Source organism: Rhineura floridana, chromosome 4, assembly GCF_030035675.1.
Source record: "Rhineura floridana isolate rRhiFlo1 chromosome 4, rRhiFlo1.hap2, whole genome shotgun sequence".
NCBI classification, from domain to species: domain Eukaryota; kingdom Metazoa; phylum Chordata; class Lepidosauria; order Squamata; family Rhineuridae; genus Rhineura; species Rhineura floridana.
The window spans coordinates 141814854-141835985 of NC_084483.1; the positions used below are offsets into that span (position 1 = coordinate 141814854).

At 41.2% G+C, this 21132-nt stretch overlaps 1 protein-coding gene across 1 annotated transcript in view; it reads left to right on the forward strand.

The window, feature by feature from the left end:
- SDCCAG8 (SHH signaling and ciliogenesis regulator SDCCAG8) overlaps positions 1-21132 on the forward strand; it is a 231828-nt gene that overhangs the window by 125790 nt on the left and 84906 nt on the right. The window contains exons 15-16 of the mRNA XM_061626111.1: positions 3197-3305; positions 10899-11030. Coding sequence (XP_061482095.1) covers positions 3197-3305; positions 10899-11030 — 241 coding nt within the window. The remainder of the gene's footprint in view (positions 1-3196; positions 3306-10898; positions 11031-21132) is intronic.

Sequence of the window (21132 nt, forward strand, 5' to 3'; positions counted from 1 at the left end):
CTTATGTTACAGTTTTATGCTGCTGTTTTTAATATTGTTGATTTGTTATGAGTTTATTGTTTTAAGCTGCTCTGGTTTCTTTTAAAGAAGCACAGGGTATTTAATGAATGAAAACATTTGTTCTTGTTTGGAAATTTCTTGTCCTGGCAATCACTGCTTAGTTAGGGAAGTGTAATGCAACAAATAGCTGCATTGCACTGGAACTCAGAGTTTTAAGTGTGATCATGTCCAGCTCCTGGCTGGGATGCTTAGCAGAGCAGAGCATTCTTAGAGTAAGACTGCCTTGCCTTTTGTAACATCCTTAGCTGGTCTCTCTTCTTTTATTGCTAGTTCAACACTGAACTGACAGCAATCTCAGTTTCAAACTGTGTTCTGTTTGAATTATACAGCAGTGATATCAGTCCTAGTAGGCCCATATTTGCTAAAAATGAATGCAAGGATTTGCTTTATGACTTCATTCTATGTAAGGGTATTAACAGAAAGGAACTATTTATGGCATCTCTCTGCATTCTACAGCACGTCTGTGTATAAGCAGCTGTGACTTGGCATAGACGTTCAGGACAAGTTGTCATTTACTTTTTCTCCCTTATATGATTGGATTACTGTAATGCACTCTACATTGGGCTGCCCTTGAAGACAGTTCGGAAGCTTCAGCTAGTGCAGAATGCGGCAGCTAGATTATTGACAAGGACCAGTCGGTCTTCGCATATATCTCCTGTTCTGGCTCGCCTGCACTGGCTACCTATTTGCTTCCGGGCGAGATTCAAGGTGTTGGTTATGACCTATAAAGCCTTACATGGCGTGGGACCGCAATACCTGGTGGAACGCCTCTCCCACTATGAACCTACCCGTTCGCTTCGTTCGTCATTGAAGGCCCTCCTCCGGGTACCAACTCATTGTGAAGCCCGGAGGGTGGTTACTAGATCTAGGGCCTTTTCCGTGGTGGCCCCCGAGTTGTGGAATAGCCTCCCCGAAGAGGTACGCCTGGCGCCTACACTATTATCTTTTCGGCGCCAGGTAAAGACCTTTTTATGCTCCCAGGCATTTTAATCACTCTAATCTTTTTAGCTTTTTAATCTTGTATACTAAGTCTTTATTTTTATTTTCTGTTTAACTGTATTTGTTTTTATGTCATATATGTTTTTGTGATTTTATTATTGCCATGTATGTATTTTACCCTATGCTGTTTACCGCCCTGAGAGCTATTTGCTAAGGGCGGTATATAAATGTAACCAAATAAATAAATAAATAAATATGTAAGATCTCAATTTGCTTGCATTGGGGAATAGGATTTTGTGCCCACTGATATTTCAGATATGAGTAACATGAATGGGAAAGTAAGACACATTGAACAAAAAGATATCATCTCAACTGCAATTGTTAAATTGCTTCACAGATGAAGGAACTAGAATTCTATCTGCTATTTAATTAAATGCACTGTAGATTACAATGTTATATTTCACATAGTCTGATCATAGTGCTTGCTGCACTGCATATTTTTCCTTGACATCTCATTCCTAAATGATTGAATTGAAAATGTCAATGTTAAAAATGAAAAATTCAGGATTTTAGGTGTGGCTTTGAAAACTTGGACATTCACTGGAAAATTCCAAAGCCTGATTTGATCCCATATTCATAATGCAATATAGATTAATTCTCATCACTCTCAACCATGCCAGTGTTCTTTTTCATGCATTATATATTGTCTTCATTTCCCAATGCTTAGTATGTCTTCAGGACATTGGGGCTGGCAGGTGTCAACAACAGTGCAGTAGGTAATTTCAGCTGTTATTAAGAGACAATATTAAACTTGTACTTTTGACAGATTGGTCAGGTGATTGTATAATCTCTCCATACCAGCTTTCTGTACCTGCAGTTTTCTGTTGAAGATTTCCCTATTGTGCTCTACCAGTTCTCCTTAGCTAATGTTTCAGATATGGTTCCATTTCTGTGATACTTTTGAGTATACAAATATGACTCAAGGGATAGCTCCTGTCAATTTCACACAGAAGTTAGCTTGAATATCTTAGCTAGTAGAACATGAGAAATAATATTTTCCTAAGGCCAGATATTTGACATCTAGACCAGAATAGCTAGGTGCCAGGCAGAGGCAAGGCAACCATAATATAAGAATTTAGCAATCAAAAGTGTGATGTGTTTTGCTATCACTGGAATGAACTGGTACTATTAGCTGAATTGGTAGACAATACATAATGATAGGCAATATCATAAACACATTAATGGTTATCTACTGTAAAACTACTGATTAGATTACTGTGGAATTACAGAACAGTTTGTCATTATAATTTCTCCTTTAAAAAGTGTTGCAGATAGAACTGCTAGAAAGCACATAATGTGTGACAGTCTACATACAGGTGCCATTCTGCTTCCTACACAGTAGTACTTTCAGTATAGGAATTTTATTGTGTTTGAACTAATGCTGAAGATAAAACCCACCCCTCCACATTAACCACCCCATTCACATATAATGAACTGAGGTGGGGGGGCATTTTGGTCATTTTTCCACAGTTCCAAAATCATTTTTTGAGGGGGGGAGCGTAGAATTCCAGCAGCTTCTTTTGTATTTGTTCCTCAAACAGTTTAAAAGCCACTGATTCTGCAGTAGTAGCAGAACTCTGGCCACTGCCACTGTGTTTCCTTCCCAGAGTGCTCTGGAATGACAGTGCTGTAGCACTCCAGAAAGGAAGCATGTTCGCCAGAGCACTGCTGGGAATAGCAGCCCAAAGCTTTTGCCACCATAGTTAATTCTACCCCTTCCCAAAACAGTGCAAACCATTTCAGCCCTCAAATTTTCTAGCACTCAAACATCCACACCAAAATCCAAGTCCCTGGCGTAGGGATTTCAAGGTGGTTTACTACAGCTCAAGTTTGAAGTAACTTTAAAGTGGAGAGGAGGAGACCAAAAAAATGATGGAGAACTTTCCTCATGCAGACTTAATCACTTGTAAGTAAGAGCAACTGCTCAGAAAGAGGTTTGAGCATGTGGTTGTCTTACCACTTTTTAAGAGGTTTCTCTTTTATGTTTGCCATAGAGGTGAGAGTGGCAGTTTCTGTCATTGGAAACTGTGTTCCACTGTTAATATAACATTTTAAAATGTTGCTTCTAAAATGTCCTGGATTGTATTTAAATCTTTGTGCACATAGAATATAATATATGTACATTTATGCTTTCTAGTAAATGAACTGGATTCATTGCTGAGCTCGCAAAATACACTTTTATCAAAATTAAAAGAAGAATGTTGCACGCTGGCAAAGAAGCTTGAACATATCACAGAAAAAAACAGGTACTCTTGTTATAGAGCTACTTAGAGTCTTATTATTTGTAAGTACTGAATAGAAATGTGTGGATTCATAAGCCATGAAGACATTTTTACAGCACTTATTATTTTTCATTTATATTTTGATTAATTTCTGGTTTCTGTTTCCCCCTCCTGTCCCTCAACATACACCTTAAAAATGTGAACAAAACCAGGTTTTGATAACATACCCAACCAGCATGAGGCAAACTACTTTCTTGTCCCGTCCATTTATTTCAGTTAGAGTAACTTGACTTTATATGTAATGCAGGGCAAGGGAAAACCCTTGCATAAATATTGCATGCACACACCAGTCACATTAGCTGCACGTATCACATGACCATCCTATACACAATTAGTGTTGCAATACCTGGGTTGCCATTCACTAGTGTAGCGATATGTATATTGACTGGTGCATGAGGTAACCGTATTCAGACATGATAAAGGCCACATGATAAACACTTTTCTCACCACATATATAAATCTAATCTCAAATAGTGGTGTCTTTGAGGTATTATTACATATTTTTATACTCCTTTTCTGCTTTGCCTATTTATGTGTGAAATAAATTCTCACCCTTGCAAGAAATTACCTCTGATTAAGTACCAAATGTATTGGCTAAATTTGGACATCATGATTTTAAAAACCTCTTGATTTAACCTACATTTTTAAATACCTAGAGCTCAGACATCTAGAGATATCCAGAACCTTAACATTGGGTGGAGACTTTGCAGACTTTGGAAAATCAAAGTCCAAGGTGCAAATACCATTTGAAATGTCAAATGTTAAAATGGATTTTGGAGGATACTAAATTCCACATAATCAGTAGTGATGCTGTTTAACTTATTTCAAGGATTTAACCAGACATTGTAGTTTAGAGTCCTAACCCCACCTACATGGAAGTAAGCTCCACTGAAATTAGTAGGACAGTTCTGAGTAGTCATGGTTAGGATTGTGCTGTTAGTCTTGCAGAGTGCAAGTACTTGTATCCATACATGGCTATGTACATTTCAGAGACTGTCAAGTCACTTAAAAATATACATGTTTACCTGAGGATGATGAATGACATTCCTGATAGGCATGACTCCTCCAACTGGAAGGAACAGGAAGGGTCCACTAAAGCCTTTTGCCTCCTCTCCAGAGGGAGGAGTCATCCCTCTCACCAGACTGACCCTGCCTGCTGTTGGTAATGGTTGGGTCCTCCTGTTCTCTCTTGAGCATTTGCGTTTTCTTGGTTTTCTGCCTTTTCTATCATCTGTTTTCTGAGTCTATGTTTTTTATATGCTTCCTCCTCTCTCCCTTTGGTGTTAAGAACATAAGAACATAAGAAGAGCCTGCTGGATCAGGCCAGTGGCCCATCTAGTCCAGCATCCTGTTCTCACAGTGGCCAACCAGGTGCCTGGGGGAAGCCCGCAAGCAGGACCCGAGTGCAAGAACACTCTCCCCTCCTGAGGCTTCCGGCAACTGGTTTTCAGAAGCATGCTGCCTCTTAGGGTGGCACAGCACAGCCATCATGGCTAGTAGCCATTGATAGCCCTGTCCTCCATGAATTTGTCTAATCTTCTTTTAAAGCCGTCCAAGCTGGTGGCCATTACTGCATCTTGTGGGAGCAAATTCCATAGTTTAACTGTGCGCTGAGTAAAGAAGTACTTCCTTTTGTCTGTCCTGAATCTTCCAACATTCAGCTTCTTTGAATGTCCCCGAGTTCTAGTATTATGAGAGAGGGAGAAGAACTTTTCTCTGTCCACTTTCTCAATGCCATGCATAATTTTATACACTTCTATCATGTCTCCTCTGACCCGCCTTTTCTCTAAACTAAAAAGCCCCAAATGCTGCAACCTTTCCTCGTAAGGGAGTCGCTCCATCCCCTTGATCATTCTGGTTGCCCTCTTCTGAACCTTTTCCAACTCTATAATATCCTTTTTGAGATGAGGCGACCAGAACTGTACACAGTATTCCAAATGCGGCCGCACCATAGATTTATACAACGGCATTATGATATCGGCTGTTTTATTTTCAATACCTTTCCTAATTATCGCTAGCATGGAATTTGCCTTTTTCACAGCTGCCGAGTGACAGGTGATTGCAAGGGGTGTTTTGCGTTCATCAGAGTTCCCTGGAAGGAACTCTTCTCTTGGTTTCTGAAAGACATTGAGTGGGACCACCATTTTGTTTGAGCTTATCTAAGCAGCAGCGCTGTTTCTATTTGATCATTGTGTTACCCCAACTGCTCCATTAATCAAGCATTTGAGGATATCAGATCCCTGCGAGATTACTGGATTGCTCCCTCCTCTCTGCATCACTTTCACATCCTCAGGCTTGAGAATGCTGGGGGGGGGAGCGGCACACAGACAGTATTCATGTGCAGCTGGCTGCTCCTTACCCCTGGCTGTGCAGGGAGAGCCATGCCATAGCCTTGAAGGCTTTGCCTGTTGCTTCTGCTGCCTCTGGTCACAGATTGGCATCCTCAAGGGGACTGGGCAGACTCGAATGCCTCCTTCTCTGACAATACTTGGTGCTCTGAGGCAGGATCTTCTGCAGATGTGGGAGTCACGCTGCTTCCTCGGTCAGTCAAAGGTTTTTCTCCAAGTGTTTCTCTCATAGGTATGCACCTGCTTTTACAAGACGTTAAGAACTCCCTCCCTTACAGTAGTAACAGAGAAGCAGGAGGTCCTCTTCACAGACAGCCTATAAAGGAAATAATATGGAGGGATAAGGCATTATTCCAGGAAGCATAAGAGAAAGAGATTTCACAAGTAGCGTTCTGTGAGCTCTACTTTCTCCCCCCATTCCAGGAGTTCTTCTCCTGTCATTGTGGAGCCAGCTCAGAAACATGCTGAGAGGGCAGATAGCGCTAGCCATGCTTTTGCCTTCATCAGCTCCCTGAAGGGAAGAGGGAGCACTGCCTGACTTTTTTCATTCACACTCTGATTCTGCTGGGGAGGACAGGGAACTTTCTGAGGAAGAAGTGCTGGTGGGTCAGTCTCAGCCAAGCTGGTTTGCTTCCAAAGTTCCTTCAGCCCTTACTGGGCGAATGCATGCAGGCCTCACAGCTTACTGAGGTTGAAGGATGCTTCATCTCAGGCATCAGCTATGGGTGCAGAGGTTTTCCCTTCAGTTTCTGGTAAATTTATCACAGTTTCCTCTGCCTTTTGGTGCCATCTGGAAATCTCAATGGGCTATACTAATAAGGCTAAATAGTTTCTAGAGTAACTACAAAGCATGATAACTTTTCTGCAGCTGCCAAGTGGTATCATGGCTCATTTCCCTAGGGCTGTGGTGGCTTCAGCTATGTTTAAGAGTAGCTTTCCTGTGCTGGAAATTTCTAGAGCAGCAGTTTGGGCTTTCCCTCACAGATGCTAAACACTGGGTGCATTCTGGTCATCAGCTGTAGCTTTTGATAGGAAGATCCTTCAGAAGGCTGTAAGGCAGTGAGGAGAGAGGCAGAGGAAGCCCATCCAGGTCTTGGAGAATGCTCTATCATATCCCTATCAGGAATGTCATCCAACATCCTCAGGTAAAAATGGAAATTTGTCTTCCTGTGATTTCTGCTTACTGGGAATGATGGATGACATTTTGCCCACCTCACCTTCCTCTGCTGGCAACCTGAAGGGTGTGGTTTGCAGCTCCTGCTGCTGCTGCTGTACATATGGTTAGTCATTTTTCTGGCTTTTCCACATGTGTATGCTGCATTGGGTTTTGGGGTGGCTGTTGTACTTTGGTGTCATGTGGTTAACCCCCCCTTTTTTGTGCTGTGCTTCCTTGTTCCCTGTTCATTTCTCTTTTTCTATTCTGTACAGTTGCTCAAAAATTAAGTTTCAGTAATCAACAGAGTTGAAGTTGGAATGCTGGTGTGGGGTCGAGGAGTTGTCTGCTTTGCCAGTCAGTATGGTGAGAAGAATGACTCCTCACCCTGGAGAGAAGGCAAAAGGCTTTAGTGGACCCCAGTAGGAGGTTCTTGCCTGTCAGGAATGTCATCCATCATCCCCAGTAAACAGAAATTCATAGTAAGACAATTTCCATTTTTCTTACCACAATGAATGCCTTTGCTTCTGATTTTGATTAACCACTTTGTAGTGTTATGTTCAATTCCTAAACTATGGTTTGTTGAAACAAACCAATTTTGTAACCCACAGATTGAAGTTAGCTTGTTTCAAATAAACCATAGTTAAGATTCATCACATTTTGTGAGGTTCAGATAATATAGCAGAACCAAAAGCTTCCATAATCTTTCTTGTGACTGCAGTGAAGGAAGGGGGAAACACTGTGTGAGCCTAGGAGGTTTGATCTGTCACGATAAATCATGGCTTAGTATAACATCAAAATGCAGTCTGTAATTTTTTTGCACAGTTGTCTGCTTAAATCTTATTGCTGCATTAGAACCTTTCTTTATGTTTAACTTGTTAAATCTGAATTGACAAATGAGATCTTCAACAAAATGTTGCACTATAGACATACCTTCCTTCCAACAACCAACCACCCAGCACTGAAAAATCCCCTTTGGATTTTTGCCTTTTCTCCCTACTTTTGAAAATTGTGGCATACTCCCATGCTTGCTGATATCTCCATCTTGGATGTGGATGGTGCTGTTTTGGCTACATAAGTATTTGCATTCAGAGAATTGAGTTTGCTGTTAGCATATATGGTGATAACCACTTTAAATTCAAATGGTATATCTCAATTGTATTAATATAGCCTCGTGTTTAATCGTAATATACTTAGGGAAATAGTGCACTTAGCATCTTTTCATATTGTTGTAGCGTCAGTAGTAAGGCGAAATAGATTGGTGCTTTCGTAAATGGAGAACGGTAACTTGATGTAGTATGACTAGTTTCTTTTGGGTGTCAAATACAACAAAAACAATAGATGGGTTTGGGCACGCAGGGTGCTTCTGGTTTCACGTCTACACCTGGAAGTCTAGGTTGCAGTAGTAACCAGAAGCACCTCCCCTCAAATCCACCTCAATCCTGGCAATCTCGTTTATGCCTTGAGGCTACACTACTACAAAGTAATCTATCTGGGGCTGTCCTTGAAAGTTTGGAAGCTTTAGCTTGTGGAAAATGGAATGGAAGTCCATTTTGTATTTGAAAAGTCATAACAGAGCATCTAATGAGGACAAGACTGCTTGCCAAGACAGGAATCCATTGTTGGTAGTTTTGATTCTTGCTTGCGAAAGAAATGCTACGTAAAAACTGTGGTCTGTATGCTTCTCTCCCTTCCAAATTATCAGAATTAAATTTAAGAGTAACTGGTATTGTAAAATACTGGTTTTAAGTTATATAATATTTGGTAGGCTTTTGTCAGATATACCTAGGATGTCCAAATATACTTTTACACTACGCAAGTGGGTGGAAAACTTGCTTTCCTATGTTTGGTATTACCTTAAAAAGATAAAAGTGTCCCCGCACTTGTAGTGTGAGTCGTTTCCAACTCTTAGGGTGACGTATTGCAACGTTTACTAGGCAGACTGTATATATGGGGTGGGATTGTCAGTTCCTTCCCCGGCCTTTCTTTACCCCCCAACATATGCCGGGTACTCATTTTACTGACCACGGATGGATGGAAGGCTGAGTGGACCTCGACCCCTTTTACCGGAGATTCAACTTCCTCCTTCCGTTGGAATCGAACTCCATCCGTGAGCAGAGCTTCGGCTGCGTTACCGCTGCTTACCACTCTGCACCACGGAGGGTAATGTAAATATAGCTAGCCTTCAGGCATAATTGATGTGTAGAATCTATAATAATAAAAATGGTCATGAGTGATAATTTTTCTACATATGTGGGTGGATCTTGGAAGTGTCGAATTTACTCCCCTCAAGCTGCACAGTTGACACTGTGTACACATAAACATGTAAATGTACTGCCTTCAAGTTGATCCTGACTTATGGTGACCCTATGAATAGGGTTTTCAGGAGGCTGAGAGGCAGTGACTGGCCCAAGGTCACCCAGTGAGCTTCATGGCTATGTGTGGATTTGAATCCTGGTCTCCCAGGTCGTAGTCCAACACCTTAACCACTACACCACACTGGCTGTCTGTGTACACATACAAATATAAAAATACAGTCCTGTAGTATTCTGTATAATTTTGCTTGCCCCTTTTTGGATTGTCCCAGAGTTGGAGGCTTGTGGATTGAGGCTTGACACTGTCCATTGTGTATTTGTGATTTGCTTTTTGTAATTAAGGGCAACAATGGAAGTCCATTGGGTCTCATTATATATAATGGTTGGTTTAATTTGTTTCACTTCTATCTTGTTAATTGTAAATTGATCATTAAGATTTGAATTCTAATCTGTCACCAGGGCTGAGTGTATTGAAGCTAGAGAAATGATCCTGTTTTTAATCACTGATGATGAGAAACAAATTTTATCATTTCAGTGCATATTGCAATCCATATATTTTAACACTATATTTTATGATGTTATAAATATTGTTAAATGACTTTTAGTGTAGTTTTACTGTTTCACTATAATGGATAAATTATATTACCATTTTGGCAACAGTAGGCATCCAACTGTGTGAGTTTAATTGAAGTAAAGAACATGCACCCGGTTGAACTGTTTTTCTGCATGTTTGATTGGTGCTATATTGGAAGACTGCAGTCATTACACTCAAAGAAACACTGCAAGTAAAATATTTGCCTAAGCTAGAGAATCAGAATGCAGAACATTTTGGGGGAAAATACTATGATGATATTCAGCCCCATTACTGAATTGTCGTGTTCTCAATTAAAATTAATAGAACCTACCTCACATTTAATTATTATACTCTAAAGTGGTCAGTTTTGTGAGAAGTGAAAAACCATTTTGATGAACAAGACATCTAGGCTGGAATTTCTACACTGCCTATCAAAAGTTGGAGGAACAAAGATGGCTATGAGCCACCTTTGTACATTATCCTAAATGTTGAATTAATTTAAAGGGTAGTGCAGCTTTTTGACAGTGTGAGATTTACAGAGGCTTGCTGATGTTTTCTTTTGTGGTACTACTCCAATAGTACTATTTCCATTGCTGGGTTTAGAATTTACTGGTCAGAGAAGTAGCAAAACCTAGTGTCCTAAGCTAGCCCTCAGCCAAGAAATCTCTTGTACAATTTAACAGGTTCTTTTTGTTATTCCATTCTGCAGCATCAGAAGAACAGTTCTGTAGAAATCACTTGGTTTTCCTGTACTGTTTTATTAGTAGCCTCTTTGTAGCATGGAACTTCTAGCAGTGTCCAGTGCAATCCTTATATGTTTATTTAGGTGTAAGTTTACAGAATTCAGTGGAATTTGCCCATTAAATATTTTTAGAACTGCAGTGTTATAAGAACTTTATAATATCTACTTCTTGCTTCATATCAAAAGAATGTGTAATATTGTATAACTAAAGTTTCATGCATGGCTAAGAACCATCTTTGTTGTAACCCATATGTCAGAAAATTATTTCCTAAATTTTTGTTCCCAGCTGCTACAATAGTACTTACTTTAATTAAAAAAAAGTAAGATGTATCCCATGCAGATGTACACTGGAATTTTGTTAAAGTGGTTGCACACTTCAGGATAAAACCTGGCAACATCCATCATCAGTATTCTTAATTCTCTAGGTCTGAAGTCAGCCAGCTTAGTCAGGAAAATGAATATGTCCATGACAGACTTGAGAAGATGCTGAAAAGGAATGATGAATTGGAGGAGCAGTGTATCCAACATGGAAGGATGCATGAAAAAATGAAGCAAAGGTAAGAGGATTTATTAATTTATCCCTATGTGGTTTACTATAACAAATGTAGTGGATCCTTTGATATCTCTGTTCTTTTATTTTAGGAACATGACCAAAATACTTTATTCATTGTTTAAATATTCTGGGTATGGTTTCGGTCTATAAGAAAATAACCCCTATTTTAAACATTCGTTGTTCTTTTTTTGTTTAAACCAACTAATTTCACACATGATTTTAGGCTATTTTTATTGCCTGCACTGATGCCCATATAAATTATCTGAATGTTTATTATTTATTTTTTATATTTATATTCAGCCCTTTCTCCCAGTAGAAACCCAGTGCGGCAATATGATATTATTTGAATACTGTATATGATATTCAAATATGCTTGTGTCCCATTTAAGCAGAAAATATGCTTGCATCCTACATTTTTGTTAATGGTCATATTTTTCACAAACATTTATATTTATTTATTAATTTATTCTTTACAGATATGTAAAACTTTAAACCTCTTTTATATATCAATAGAAAACAGTTTTCCTTTTAATAAAATGCTTGAAGAGACAATCAGTTTTAGCTCCCCATCCAGCTGAGGCCAGCCTCAACCTTGAGGTTGGGTCTGGGACAGCACAGGCAGCATTCTCTCTTTTGAGCCAGAACAGAGTAGCTAGGATTGGGGTTGAGTCTCTCCTTTGTTTCCCATGCTCCTCTGTCTGAGAGGAAGATGGTTCTGCAGTGACTGTATGGTTACATCTGACCCAGTCTAGAAATACAGAGTAGCAGTTGCTGAAAACCTGAAGAGCACTAGAATTTTTATGATGCAGACTATTCTCTCCCTTCTCGTGAGATTCCTCTTTGTATTCACTCACAAATCAAAGCTCTTGCTTGCTGCCTTAGAGGCAGCTGACCTTCTCTAACATGCCATCTGCAATCACCCCTACATCTGCTTAAGAAATGCCACTTCTCTGCTTTTTTCCTCTCACTGAATTTCTAAATGTCTTACTTGCTGTTTATGAATCTTGTCAGTTGTAATCCTTTGGCCCAATTTCTAAGTTCCCTTGGTAATATTCATATCAGTATCTATTAAGTTGCATTTTAGGAGTCAAGTGCTTTATTAACGGCAATATGTTTGTATTTACTTAATCCAGACAAGACGGAAGTGTTTCTGGGCAAGGGGAAAACTGTGCCAGGGATAGGGTTGCAACCTATTCTGGATGGGGTTGCACTCCCCTTGAAGGAGCAGCTCCGCAGTTTGGGAGTCCTTCTGGATCCTGCCCTGCTGCTTGAATATCAGGTGGCTGCTGTAGCCAGGTGTGCTTTTGGCCAACTCAAACTGGTCTACCGGCTGCGTCTGTTCCTCGAAGCAGTTGACTTGGCCGCAGTGACACATGCATTGGTGACATCGAGGCTTGATTACTGTAATGCACTCTATGTGGGGCTGCCTTTGAAAATGGTTCAGAAATTACAGTTGGTTCAAAATGCAGCAGCCAGAATGTTAACTGGAGCACGGCGCAGGGAGCATACCACCCCTGTGCTTTATCAATTCTACTGGCTCCCACTTTGTTTCTGGGCCCAATTCAAAGTGCTGGTTCTGACCTTTAAAGCCCTAGACGGCCTTGGACCAATGTACCTGAGGGACTGCTTACGCCCATATGTACCTGCCCGGGATTTAAGATCATCTGCCTCAGGTCTCCTCTGCGTGTCTGGAGTGAAAGATGTTAGACTGACAGGCACGTGGGAGAGAGCCTTTTCAGCTGTGGCCCCCAAGCTTTGGAATACCCTACCCCAAGAAGCCCGCTCTGCTCCCTCCCTGATGGTTTTCCGGAGACTTCTGAAAACAATCTTATTCCGGAGAGCCTTCTATGTTAATTTTTACCTCAATAGTCTCTTCAGTACCACTCCCTATAGAGGCATATATGCGTGTATGTGTGTGTATATGTATATATGTATATATATTATTTTATGTATTTTAAATGCATTTTATGTATTTTAATTTTTTTTAATGTTTTTGTGATTTTTATTGTCTACAATTTTATTATGTATGGTCTCGATTTTATTGTAAGCCACCCTATTATAGGGTAGAAGGGCGGGATAGAAATATTTTAAATAAAATAAATACATAAATAAAAATACTAATTTGATGATTTACCCTAAGTTATGGACTGTTTCCTTATACAGTCATTCTCTGCTAAACTTCCAAATGAAGTTGGGGTAAATCTTCACTGCTGTTCTGTCAAGACAGGGACTCAAGTTGATGTCAGGTAGCCAGAGGGCACTTTCCTGCTTTGTTGTTGTTTTCTTCATGTAATGTCTAACACTTCCATTCTCAAAGGACCCCCAGTGTGGTCTTATTTCTGTCTCAGTCTCAGTGAGGTGATGTGAACTCCTGAGTATCTTTCTTCTCAAATAACAGAGAGATTTAGACTTTTTATCACCTATTGTATCCCCCACAGTTGGTTAGGGGAATAATTCAAGAGGTACCATTTCAGATTGGAGAGAATTTTGTTGATAGCAATTCAGGAGAGACTTCATGGCTTCCACTTATGTCTCTAAGGCCTACCTATGTACTCCCATCAGAACCAGCCAGGGTCTGTTTACTCTGAGAGGCCTTCAATATCAAGCATTACTCTTCAAACTCCTCACTCCATCTCTTCCAGGTTTTTTTTAGGACTTAGCAGCACATGTAAGATTTGAGGCTATAGGGAAAAGCGAACTATGCTGCTTTCAGCAACTTTTCATGCAAGTACCTATCTGTACACTAGGAACAATTAGATATACCTAAGATCATATTTGTTCTGAGAGAGCATAGCTTCATCTATCAATATGCACCTGATCCTTTAGGGAAAGTGCCACCCTCTTTAGAACAGGCTAAATACGATTCACCTGAACCACCTATAAACTGTATCTTCATGTTTGGATTAAGCCTGATTTTATTAGCCCTTATCCAGTCCATTACTACTTTCAGCCATTAATTTTAACAGCCCAACTGCTTCACCTGAATTTGATGAAAAAGACAAATAAAATTTGGTGCCATCTGTATACTGATGACACCTCACCCTAAATCTCTGGATAATCTCTCTTTGCAATTTCATATAGTTGTAACAAAAGCATGGGAGTCAGAATAGAACAGAACCTTAAAGCACAATTGTTGAGGATTCTTATCAGTAGTCACCTGTCAGGACCCCTTCTGTGGTCACCAGTTAGTCATGGTCCCACCTCAGGGTCCTGGTCTCTTAACCATTCTCTCACAGGTCCTAGCACAGATCTCTTAAGATCCCACTGCTAGGCGGCACCACCTGACACTGTCTGTAAACAATATTGCCTTGAGACTGTGCCTTAGTCTCCTCCTGGCCTATTGCTATGTTGTGTCTGGGTGCACTTGCAGGCCACAACCCCCCTGTATCTTTGCGCCTATAAAGATTACAGCCCTGGGTTGTTTTGGATACCTGATGATGTTACACTACCTCTTCACCTCTGCCACCATTGATACTGTTTCCCCACCTTGGTATATGTCTTGCCTACCCTTCTTGTCTATGAAACCCAATCAAGGATCAGGCGTTTTGGTTAACCAAGAACTATTTATTTATTTACACAGGGAATAACAAGATTACTTAAAGGTTCAGTCAACAAGCGTGTGGTTTCATAAGATGCATTACTCTTTATATTTCTTAGTCATAGATAACCAGCCTCACTACCTGCCTAAATCCAATCCACCCAACAACCCTCTCCAAAAACCCCTCTCAGAACTCCAACCCAGAACAACTGTCATCCTCTCATTTATACATTCAGACACTCAGCCAATCGTCACACAACATTCTTCAACATTCCATCCCATGTACAGTAGGGCCCTGCTTTTCAGCGTTCCGTTAATACGGCAGTTGTCAATTAAAATAAGGCCCCACTCAGATGGTGCTTGTTCCGCTTTTACAGTGTTTTTTGGGCACCGGGTGCCATTCTATTGAATGAGTTCTGCTTTTTGGCGGGTTTCACTTTTAGGCGGAGGACTGGAACGTAACCCACCGTATGAGTGGGACCCTACTGTACTCCTCCTTTCACTCAATCTGCTTACCACATATACTCTAATAAACCTGCACTTACCATATTTACAGTGTTATATTTACAGGGGCATCACATCACCCAGCCCAACTTTCTGGTATCAGTCATCCAAACAGAAACATAATCACTTGCAAAGCAGTGCCTCTAGCTGACAGCCTATTGAGAAGGATACTGTCCTTAAAAGCACCTTTCCCTGAACTGTTTATCCCTCAGCTTTTGTTCAGCTGTTTGGATTGTCCGGCAGGCTGCTCCATGCTTCTCCAAGCATGCTCAACCTCATGGATCCTTGTGGGAGCAGACCTTTCTGGGGCTAACTCAATCCCTTCTCCTTTACTTCTGTCCCCATCTCCTTATATCTCATCCATGTTTGTTTTCTTCTCTTGGGTTAATCAGGACCTTGTAAGGCACATCAGCTTAGTATTCTCCCTTAAGGAAAGCTTTTTCTATTTTTGGAACCATATTAGTCGGATTTTTAATAACTCAGAGTTGGTGAATGGGTGTAACTCAAGGGTAACCTATCTGTGGATCTCCAACATTACTTGAATCATTTTTATTATTTATTATATTTCTCTCCTGCCCTTTCCTTCCAGAAGGAACCTAGGGCGACAAACAAGGGACAAAACGCTGCAAATATCTGAAAGCATCTTAAAAATAAAACATCTTAGAAACATTTTTTAAAAACCTTTAAAAACATATTAAAAAGCAATTCCAGCACAGATGCAGACTTGGATAAAGTTTCTACTTGTTGAAATAGGCTTGTTGAAATAGGAAGGTCTTCAGTAGGTGCTGAGTAGATAACAAAGATGGTGCCTGTCTAAAATTAAAGGGGTGGGAGTTCTAAAGGATAGGTGCCACAGTACTAAAGGTCTGCTTCATATGTTGTGTGGGACAGACCTCCTGATAAAATGATATCTGCAGAAGGCCCTCACCTGCAGACAGCAGTGATTGACTTGGTATATAAGGGGTAAGACAATCTGCCACAGGACACCACATGGACCCGCAAGTCTCTCGTGAAGATCTCTCAGGCAGTAACCTTCATGGCAGATGCATCCATGGATGCCATGCAGTTCTCAGCAAGATTGCTGGCTGCAGGCATTTTCACTCAAAGGACCCTTTGGCTACGCCATTGGGAAGCAGACCCCACAGCCCACTCAAATTTTGCCTCAGAGCCCTACATGGGAGACAAATTATTGGGTGATGATGCCTTGGCGAGTGTCTTGGAATCTCAGAAACAGAAAAAGTCAGTGACTTCTTCTAGGAGAAGAGACGTCAGATGATCCTTTCGGAGATCGTTCCATCCATATCTGTCATCTCAGTCCTTTCGAGGCTCCAGGACGTCAGGAAGGGCAAAGGATCCCCGGGCTGGCCAGCCTTTCTGGAACAGACAAAGGAACCAGCCTAAGGGACAACAACAACAATTCCCCAACCGATCGGGATTCAGGTCCCAGGTGCGGGGAAACAAGCATCAGTTCTGATACCAATCCCCCTCCAGTGGGAGGCTGCCTCCAACTCTTGCTCACCAGTGGAGGGACATGTCCTAAGACCAATGGGTATTGCAAGCCCTCTGCTACAGCTTAAGGTTGGAGTTCACTTTCCCCCCCTTTGGCAAGGTTCATCCCATCCCCCTTTTGACAGCTCCAGACAAAAGGGAAAGAGTCTTACTGGCAATTTCCCATCTAATACAAATTGCAGTTATAGAACCCCTCCCGACAGGGGAGAGATTTTGGGGAAATTACTCTATATTCTTCACCGTCGCAAAAAAAATGGCTCGTTCAGGGCAGCAGTCGACCTGAAAAACCTGAACAAATACATAAAAGTACCGCCTGTCATCTGCCCTCAGGATATTCACGAAGATTCTGGTTGTCCTGGTGGCACACCTCAGGATGCAGGGAGTCCATGTCTTCCCCTACTTGGACAACTTCCTGATTCATCCCCCATTGCTACACAAGGCCTGGGAAGACCTGCATATCACCCTGGACTGCCTGAAGGACCATGGCTTTCTAATCAACCAAGCCAAGAGCCAGCTGTGTCCATCCCATTGCATAATACAGCTGGGAGCCACTATAGACTCACAGCTTAGAATCCTAAAGTTGGCCCAAGAAAGAGTAAGCAAGATACGTGCAAGCAGTATCAAATCGGCTGGCTGCCACTTCAGCAGACCTTATACAACTGGTGGCAGTTATGGGGTTAATGGTTTTCACCTTCCAAACTACTCCCTGGTCGCATCACCACTCTTGCACCCTCCAGTGGGCACTACTGCCCTCCCAAAGCAACATAGCATCCAGTCGCCACTGTAAAGTGGCACTGTCACCAGTGGTCCATCAGTCTCTGCTATGGTGGGTTCACCATACTATCCTTCCTACAAGACAGCTTATCATTAGATCTCAGGCCAAACACCCTGAGGCCCCAGGCTTTGGCATTATTGGTGATCCTCTCCAAATCTCCAGACAGCCCACTGGGATCTCATCCTTTCCTCAAGTATTTTCTATGGAGGGCAACTTTATCAGCGCCACCTACAGTTCATCGCTATCTGACTTGGGACACAAAGTGTTAACTGCCCTACAAAAGCCCCCATTTGAACCTTTAAGTCAAATATCTCTTCGTATGTTATTCTTTAAAGACTTGCTTCTTGTTGCCATTACTTTGGCCTGTAGAGTGTCTGAGCTGAGTGCTGTTTTTGTGGATAGACATTTCTCTGTGTGCCATAAGGATAGAGTAGTTCTCCGCATCGTCCCTTCCTTTCGTCCCAAGGTTTTGTCTGCCTTCCACTTCCCTCAAGAGCTGGTGCTTCCCTCCTTCTGACCCAATCCCCCACCCCACAAGGAACTCACTTGATGTGAGGAGAGCACTTAAAGTGTATATCTCTAATACAAAATCAATTCGCAGAACAGATAGTTTGTTTGTATCCTTTCACCCAGCATCACTGGGGAATAAAGTGTCCACTTCTACCCTAGCTAGGTGGATCAAAGCATATATTACTTTGGCATATGCTTCTCTGAGACTGGCTTGCCTGGCCAGAATCATGGCTCACTCCACAAGAGTGGCAGCCACATCAGCAGCATACTCTCGCAATTCTTCTCTGGTAGAGATTTGTAAAGCAGCTACATGGGCCACTCCTAATACATCCATTAAACATTACAGGATAGACACCTACGCATCTGCTGAGGCGGCCTTTGGGAGGAGAGTGCTACAACACGTTTGTTCAGACCACTAGTATTTTCAGCCCAGCAATGTTCCCACCCTACATGGGTCAGCTTTGGTATGTCCCACCTTATATCATATTTTACATGCACAGGAGAAGAGACGTTTGGTCTTACCATGAAACGGTCTTCTCTGTGTATGTCAAAAGGTGACATCAGGGCCACTCCCTAGGAGGGCTGGGCTGCCACTGTTATCACAAAATAGGCCTTTTGTAGAGAGTGTATGAGTGCTGTTGTCTTTCGTCTTATTGGTGTGATTCCTTTCATTCCTTCCTTGTTTATTGGCTTGTCATTGAAAACTGAGGCAAGGAGCTGCGCAGAGCAGGAGATGCTTGCAAAATTCAACAGTGCTCTTCTGCCTTCAGCTGCTAGGTGGAGCTAGCTACCCACCTGATACCGTCTTTTGACATGCACAGAGAAGACCAAATGTCTCTTTTGCTTAATTTCTGCTGGAGTCTGGATATATAGGCATGACCTTGCACCCTTAGATCCCTATGAAATCCAGGTAACCATCTTTGTCTTCACTTCTCTCTATGGAACAGGTAACTACTAGTGTTTTATTCATTTCTCTAATCTCCACCTTTTCCCTGTCCCAGATCTTGCTGTATTGTTGACCTTGAGGTGTCCAAACCAAGTCATTTGCATACAGGTATGCCCCTGATCTGTTTAGGCCTCCATTGCAACCCTGCTAGACCACTGGTGCCCTCCCATCTCCTTATTCATCACCTCTCCACCCTCAATCTCTACTATAGAAGCAAAATGAATGTAAGCTACTAGCACAGGAAGCATTAACCATCTAACTATTATGTAAAATTGCAATTGGTGCTTCAAACCTCAAAACCATTTTACTGTCAATGTTATGGCTCACTTAAATCAATAAATACTGTTCTATTCAAATTTGTCTTGCAGTGTCTTTTACTAATTTTACTAATACGCTTCCGGGCCAAATTCAAAGTGTTGGTATTAACCTATAAAGCCTTATACGGCGCGGGACCTCAATATCTGTCGGAACGCCTCTCCCGCTATGAACCGGCTCATACACTACGGTCTGCTACGAAGGCCCTCCTCCGGGTCCCGACTCATAGGGAGGCCCGGAGGGCAGTGACAAGATCAAGGGCTTTCTCAGTGGTGGCCCCCGAACTATGGAATAGTCTCCCAGAGGAGGTTCGCCTGGCACCGACACTATCATCCTTTCGGCGCCAGGTTAAAACCTTTCTCTACTCCGAGGCATTTTAATTTTTTGTTAATGATTGTAATGTTTGTAATTTGATTTTAGCCTTTGCTGTTTTTAGATTGTGAAATTTGATTTTAGACTGATGTTTTTGTATTATATTGTATTTTATTGTATCTATGTTCACCACCCAGAGAGCTATTGCTAGTCGGGCAGTATATAAGTTTTAAAAATAAATAAATAAATAAATAAATAAAATAATTCCCTCAAGTAAGCAAGAGTGTATTGGTATTGGTAAATTGGCACCAGTTAATGCAAGTAACCCCAGTAACTGTAATCAGAGGATCCAGTCAGGACCCTTGCACATCATGCCAAATTCTGGTCTATGCCTAAACTTTCATTGGATCCTTCAATCCTGGTTCAATTTGCTCAGCAGCAACCCTGTGGAATAAGGAGACTCTGAACAAATTCTAAACTGTAACTGACATGAATACTTCAGTTTATTATACAAAGCTTAATAGCATTATAAGATAATGTTAAAAGAAAATAAAACAAGGATAATATTTGAAATTACAGCAATGTAAAATAACAGAAAATATTTTAACGTAATGCAATATATATTTGCATAAGCTTAATGGTGTTATAAGAATGATAACATGAAATAATTGAAAATTAAACTTTGAACTTAAAAGATATATATGTGCTTATATGCCAATTAATGGTTAATAGTGAGATGGACTAAGTATAAAATAAGAATAAAATGATAAAAATATAAACTAGTAATGATAATTATGATTACAGATAGCATTGACAAACATTTATTATATGATGAATGATAAAATTGTCCACCTGGCTCCCTTCAGCCTCACTATGTGAATTTTAAATCAAGAAAAAGATCATAATTTCCTATCTGAAGCAGATGCTTAAGCCCATTTAGGCCTCATGGCCTTCAGCTTGGGTGAAGCATGCAAAGCAAAGCACTATGGCAGCCATCTGGGAGCACTCTGGCACCCACAGGCACCATGTTGGGAATCAATGGGTGAACAGAAACAATGCCCCCTATAAGCTAGCATTCAGAACATTTCATAATGTACAGCAGGGGCCCACTCATACAGTGGGTTACGTTCCAGACCCCCACCGAAAAGCAAAACCCGCTGAAAAGCAGAACTCCGTCAATAAAATGGCCCCCGATGCCTGAAAAATGCCATAAAAGCAGAACAAGTGCCGTATGAGTGGGGCCTTACTCTAATTGAAAACTGCCCTATTAGCAGAATGCCAAAAAGTGGGGCCCTACTGTATTAGTTAGAAAAATGATGTGTCAAAAGCACCTTTTTTAAAAAGGGATGCTGGGGAGCAGGGTGAGAAAAAATAAAGGAAGGGGGAAACGGGTTGTGGAAAGGATGGGAAAATAAAGTGAGCAATCAATGAATCTCTAACTGGAGAACAAAAAGGGCATTTAAAAGATATAAAAGGATGGAGAAACTGAATGAAAGGAGGGAGCAAGTTCCACACTGTAGGACTGTCACTATAAAGGCACACTTTCCTGCTCTTAAAGCATTATGGTAATATCTCCAAACAGGAGGTAGTGTTTGAGCACATATGACCACAAAAGTGAGGTCCTAGGAGCAAATCCTGAATACGCCTAAATAAGGTCTGTATCATTGAGGACATGAAACCTTGCAAGTGTAATTTGC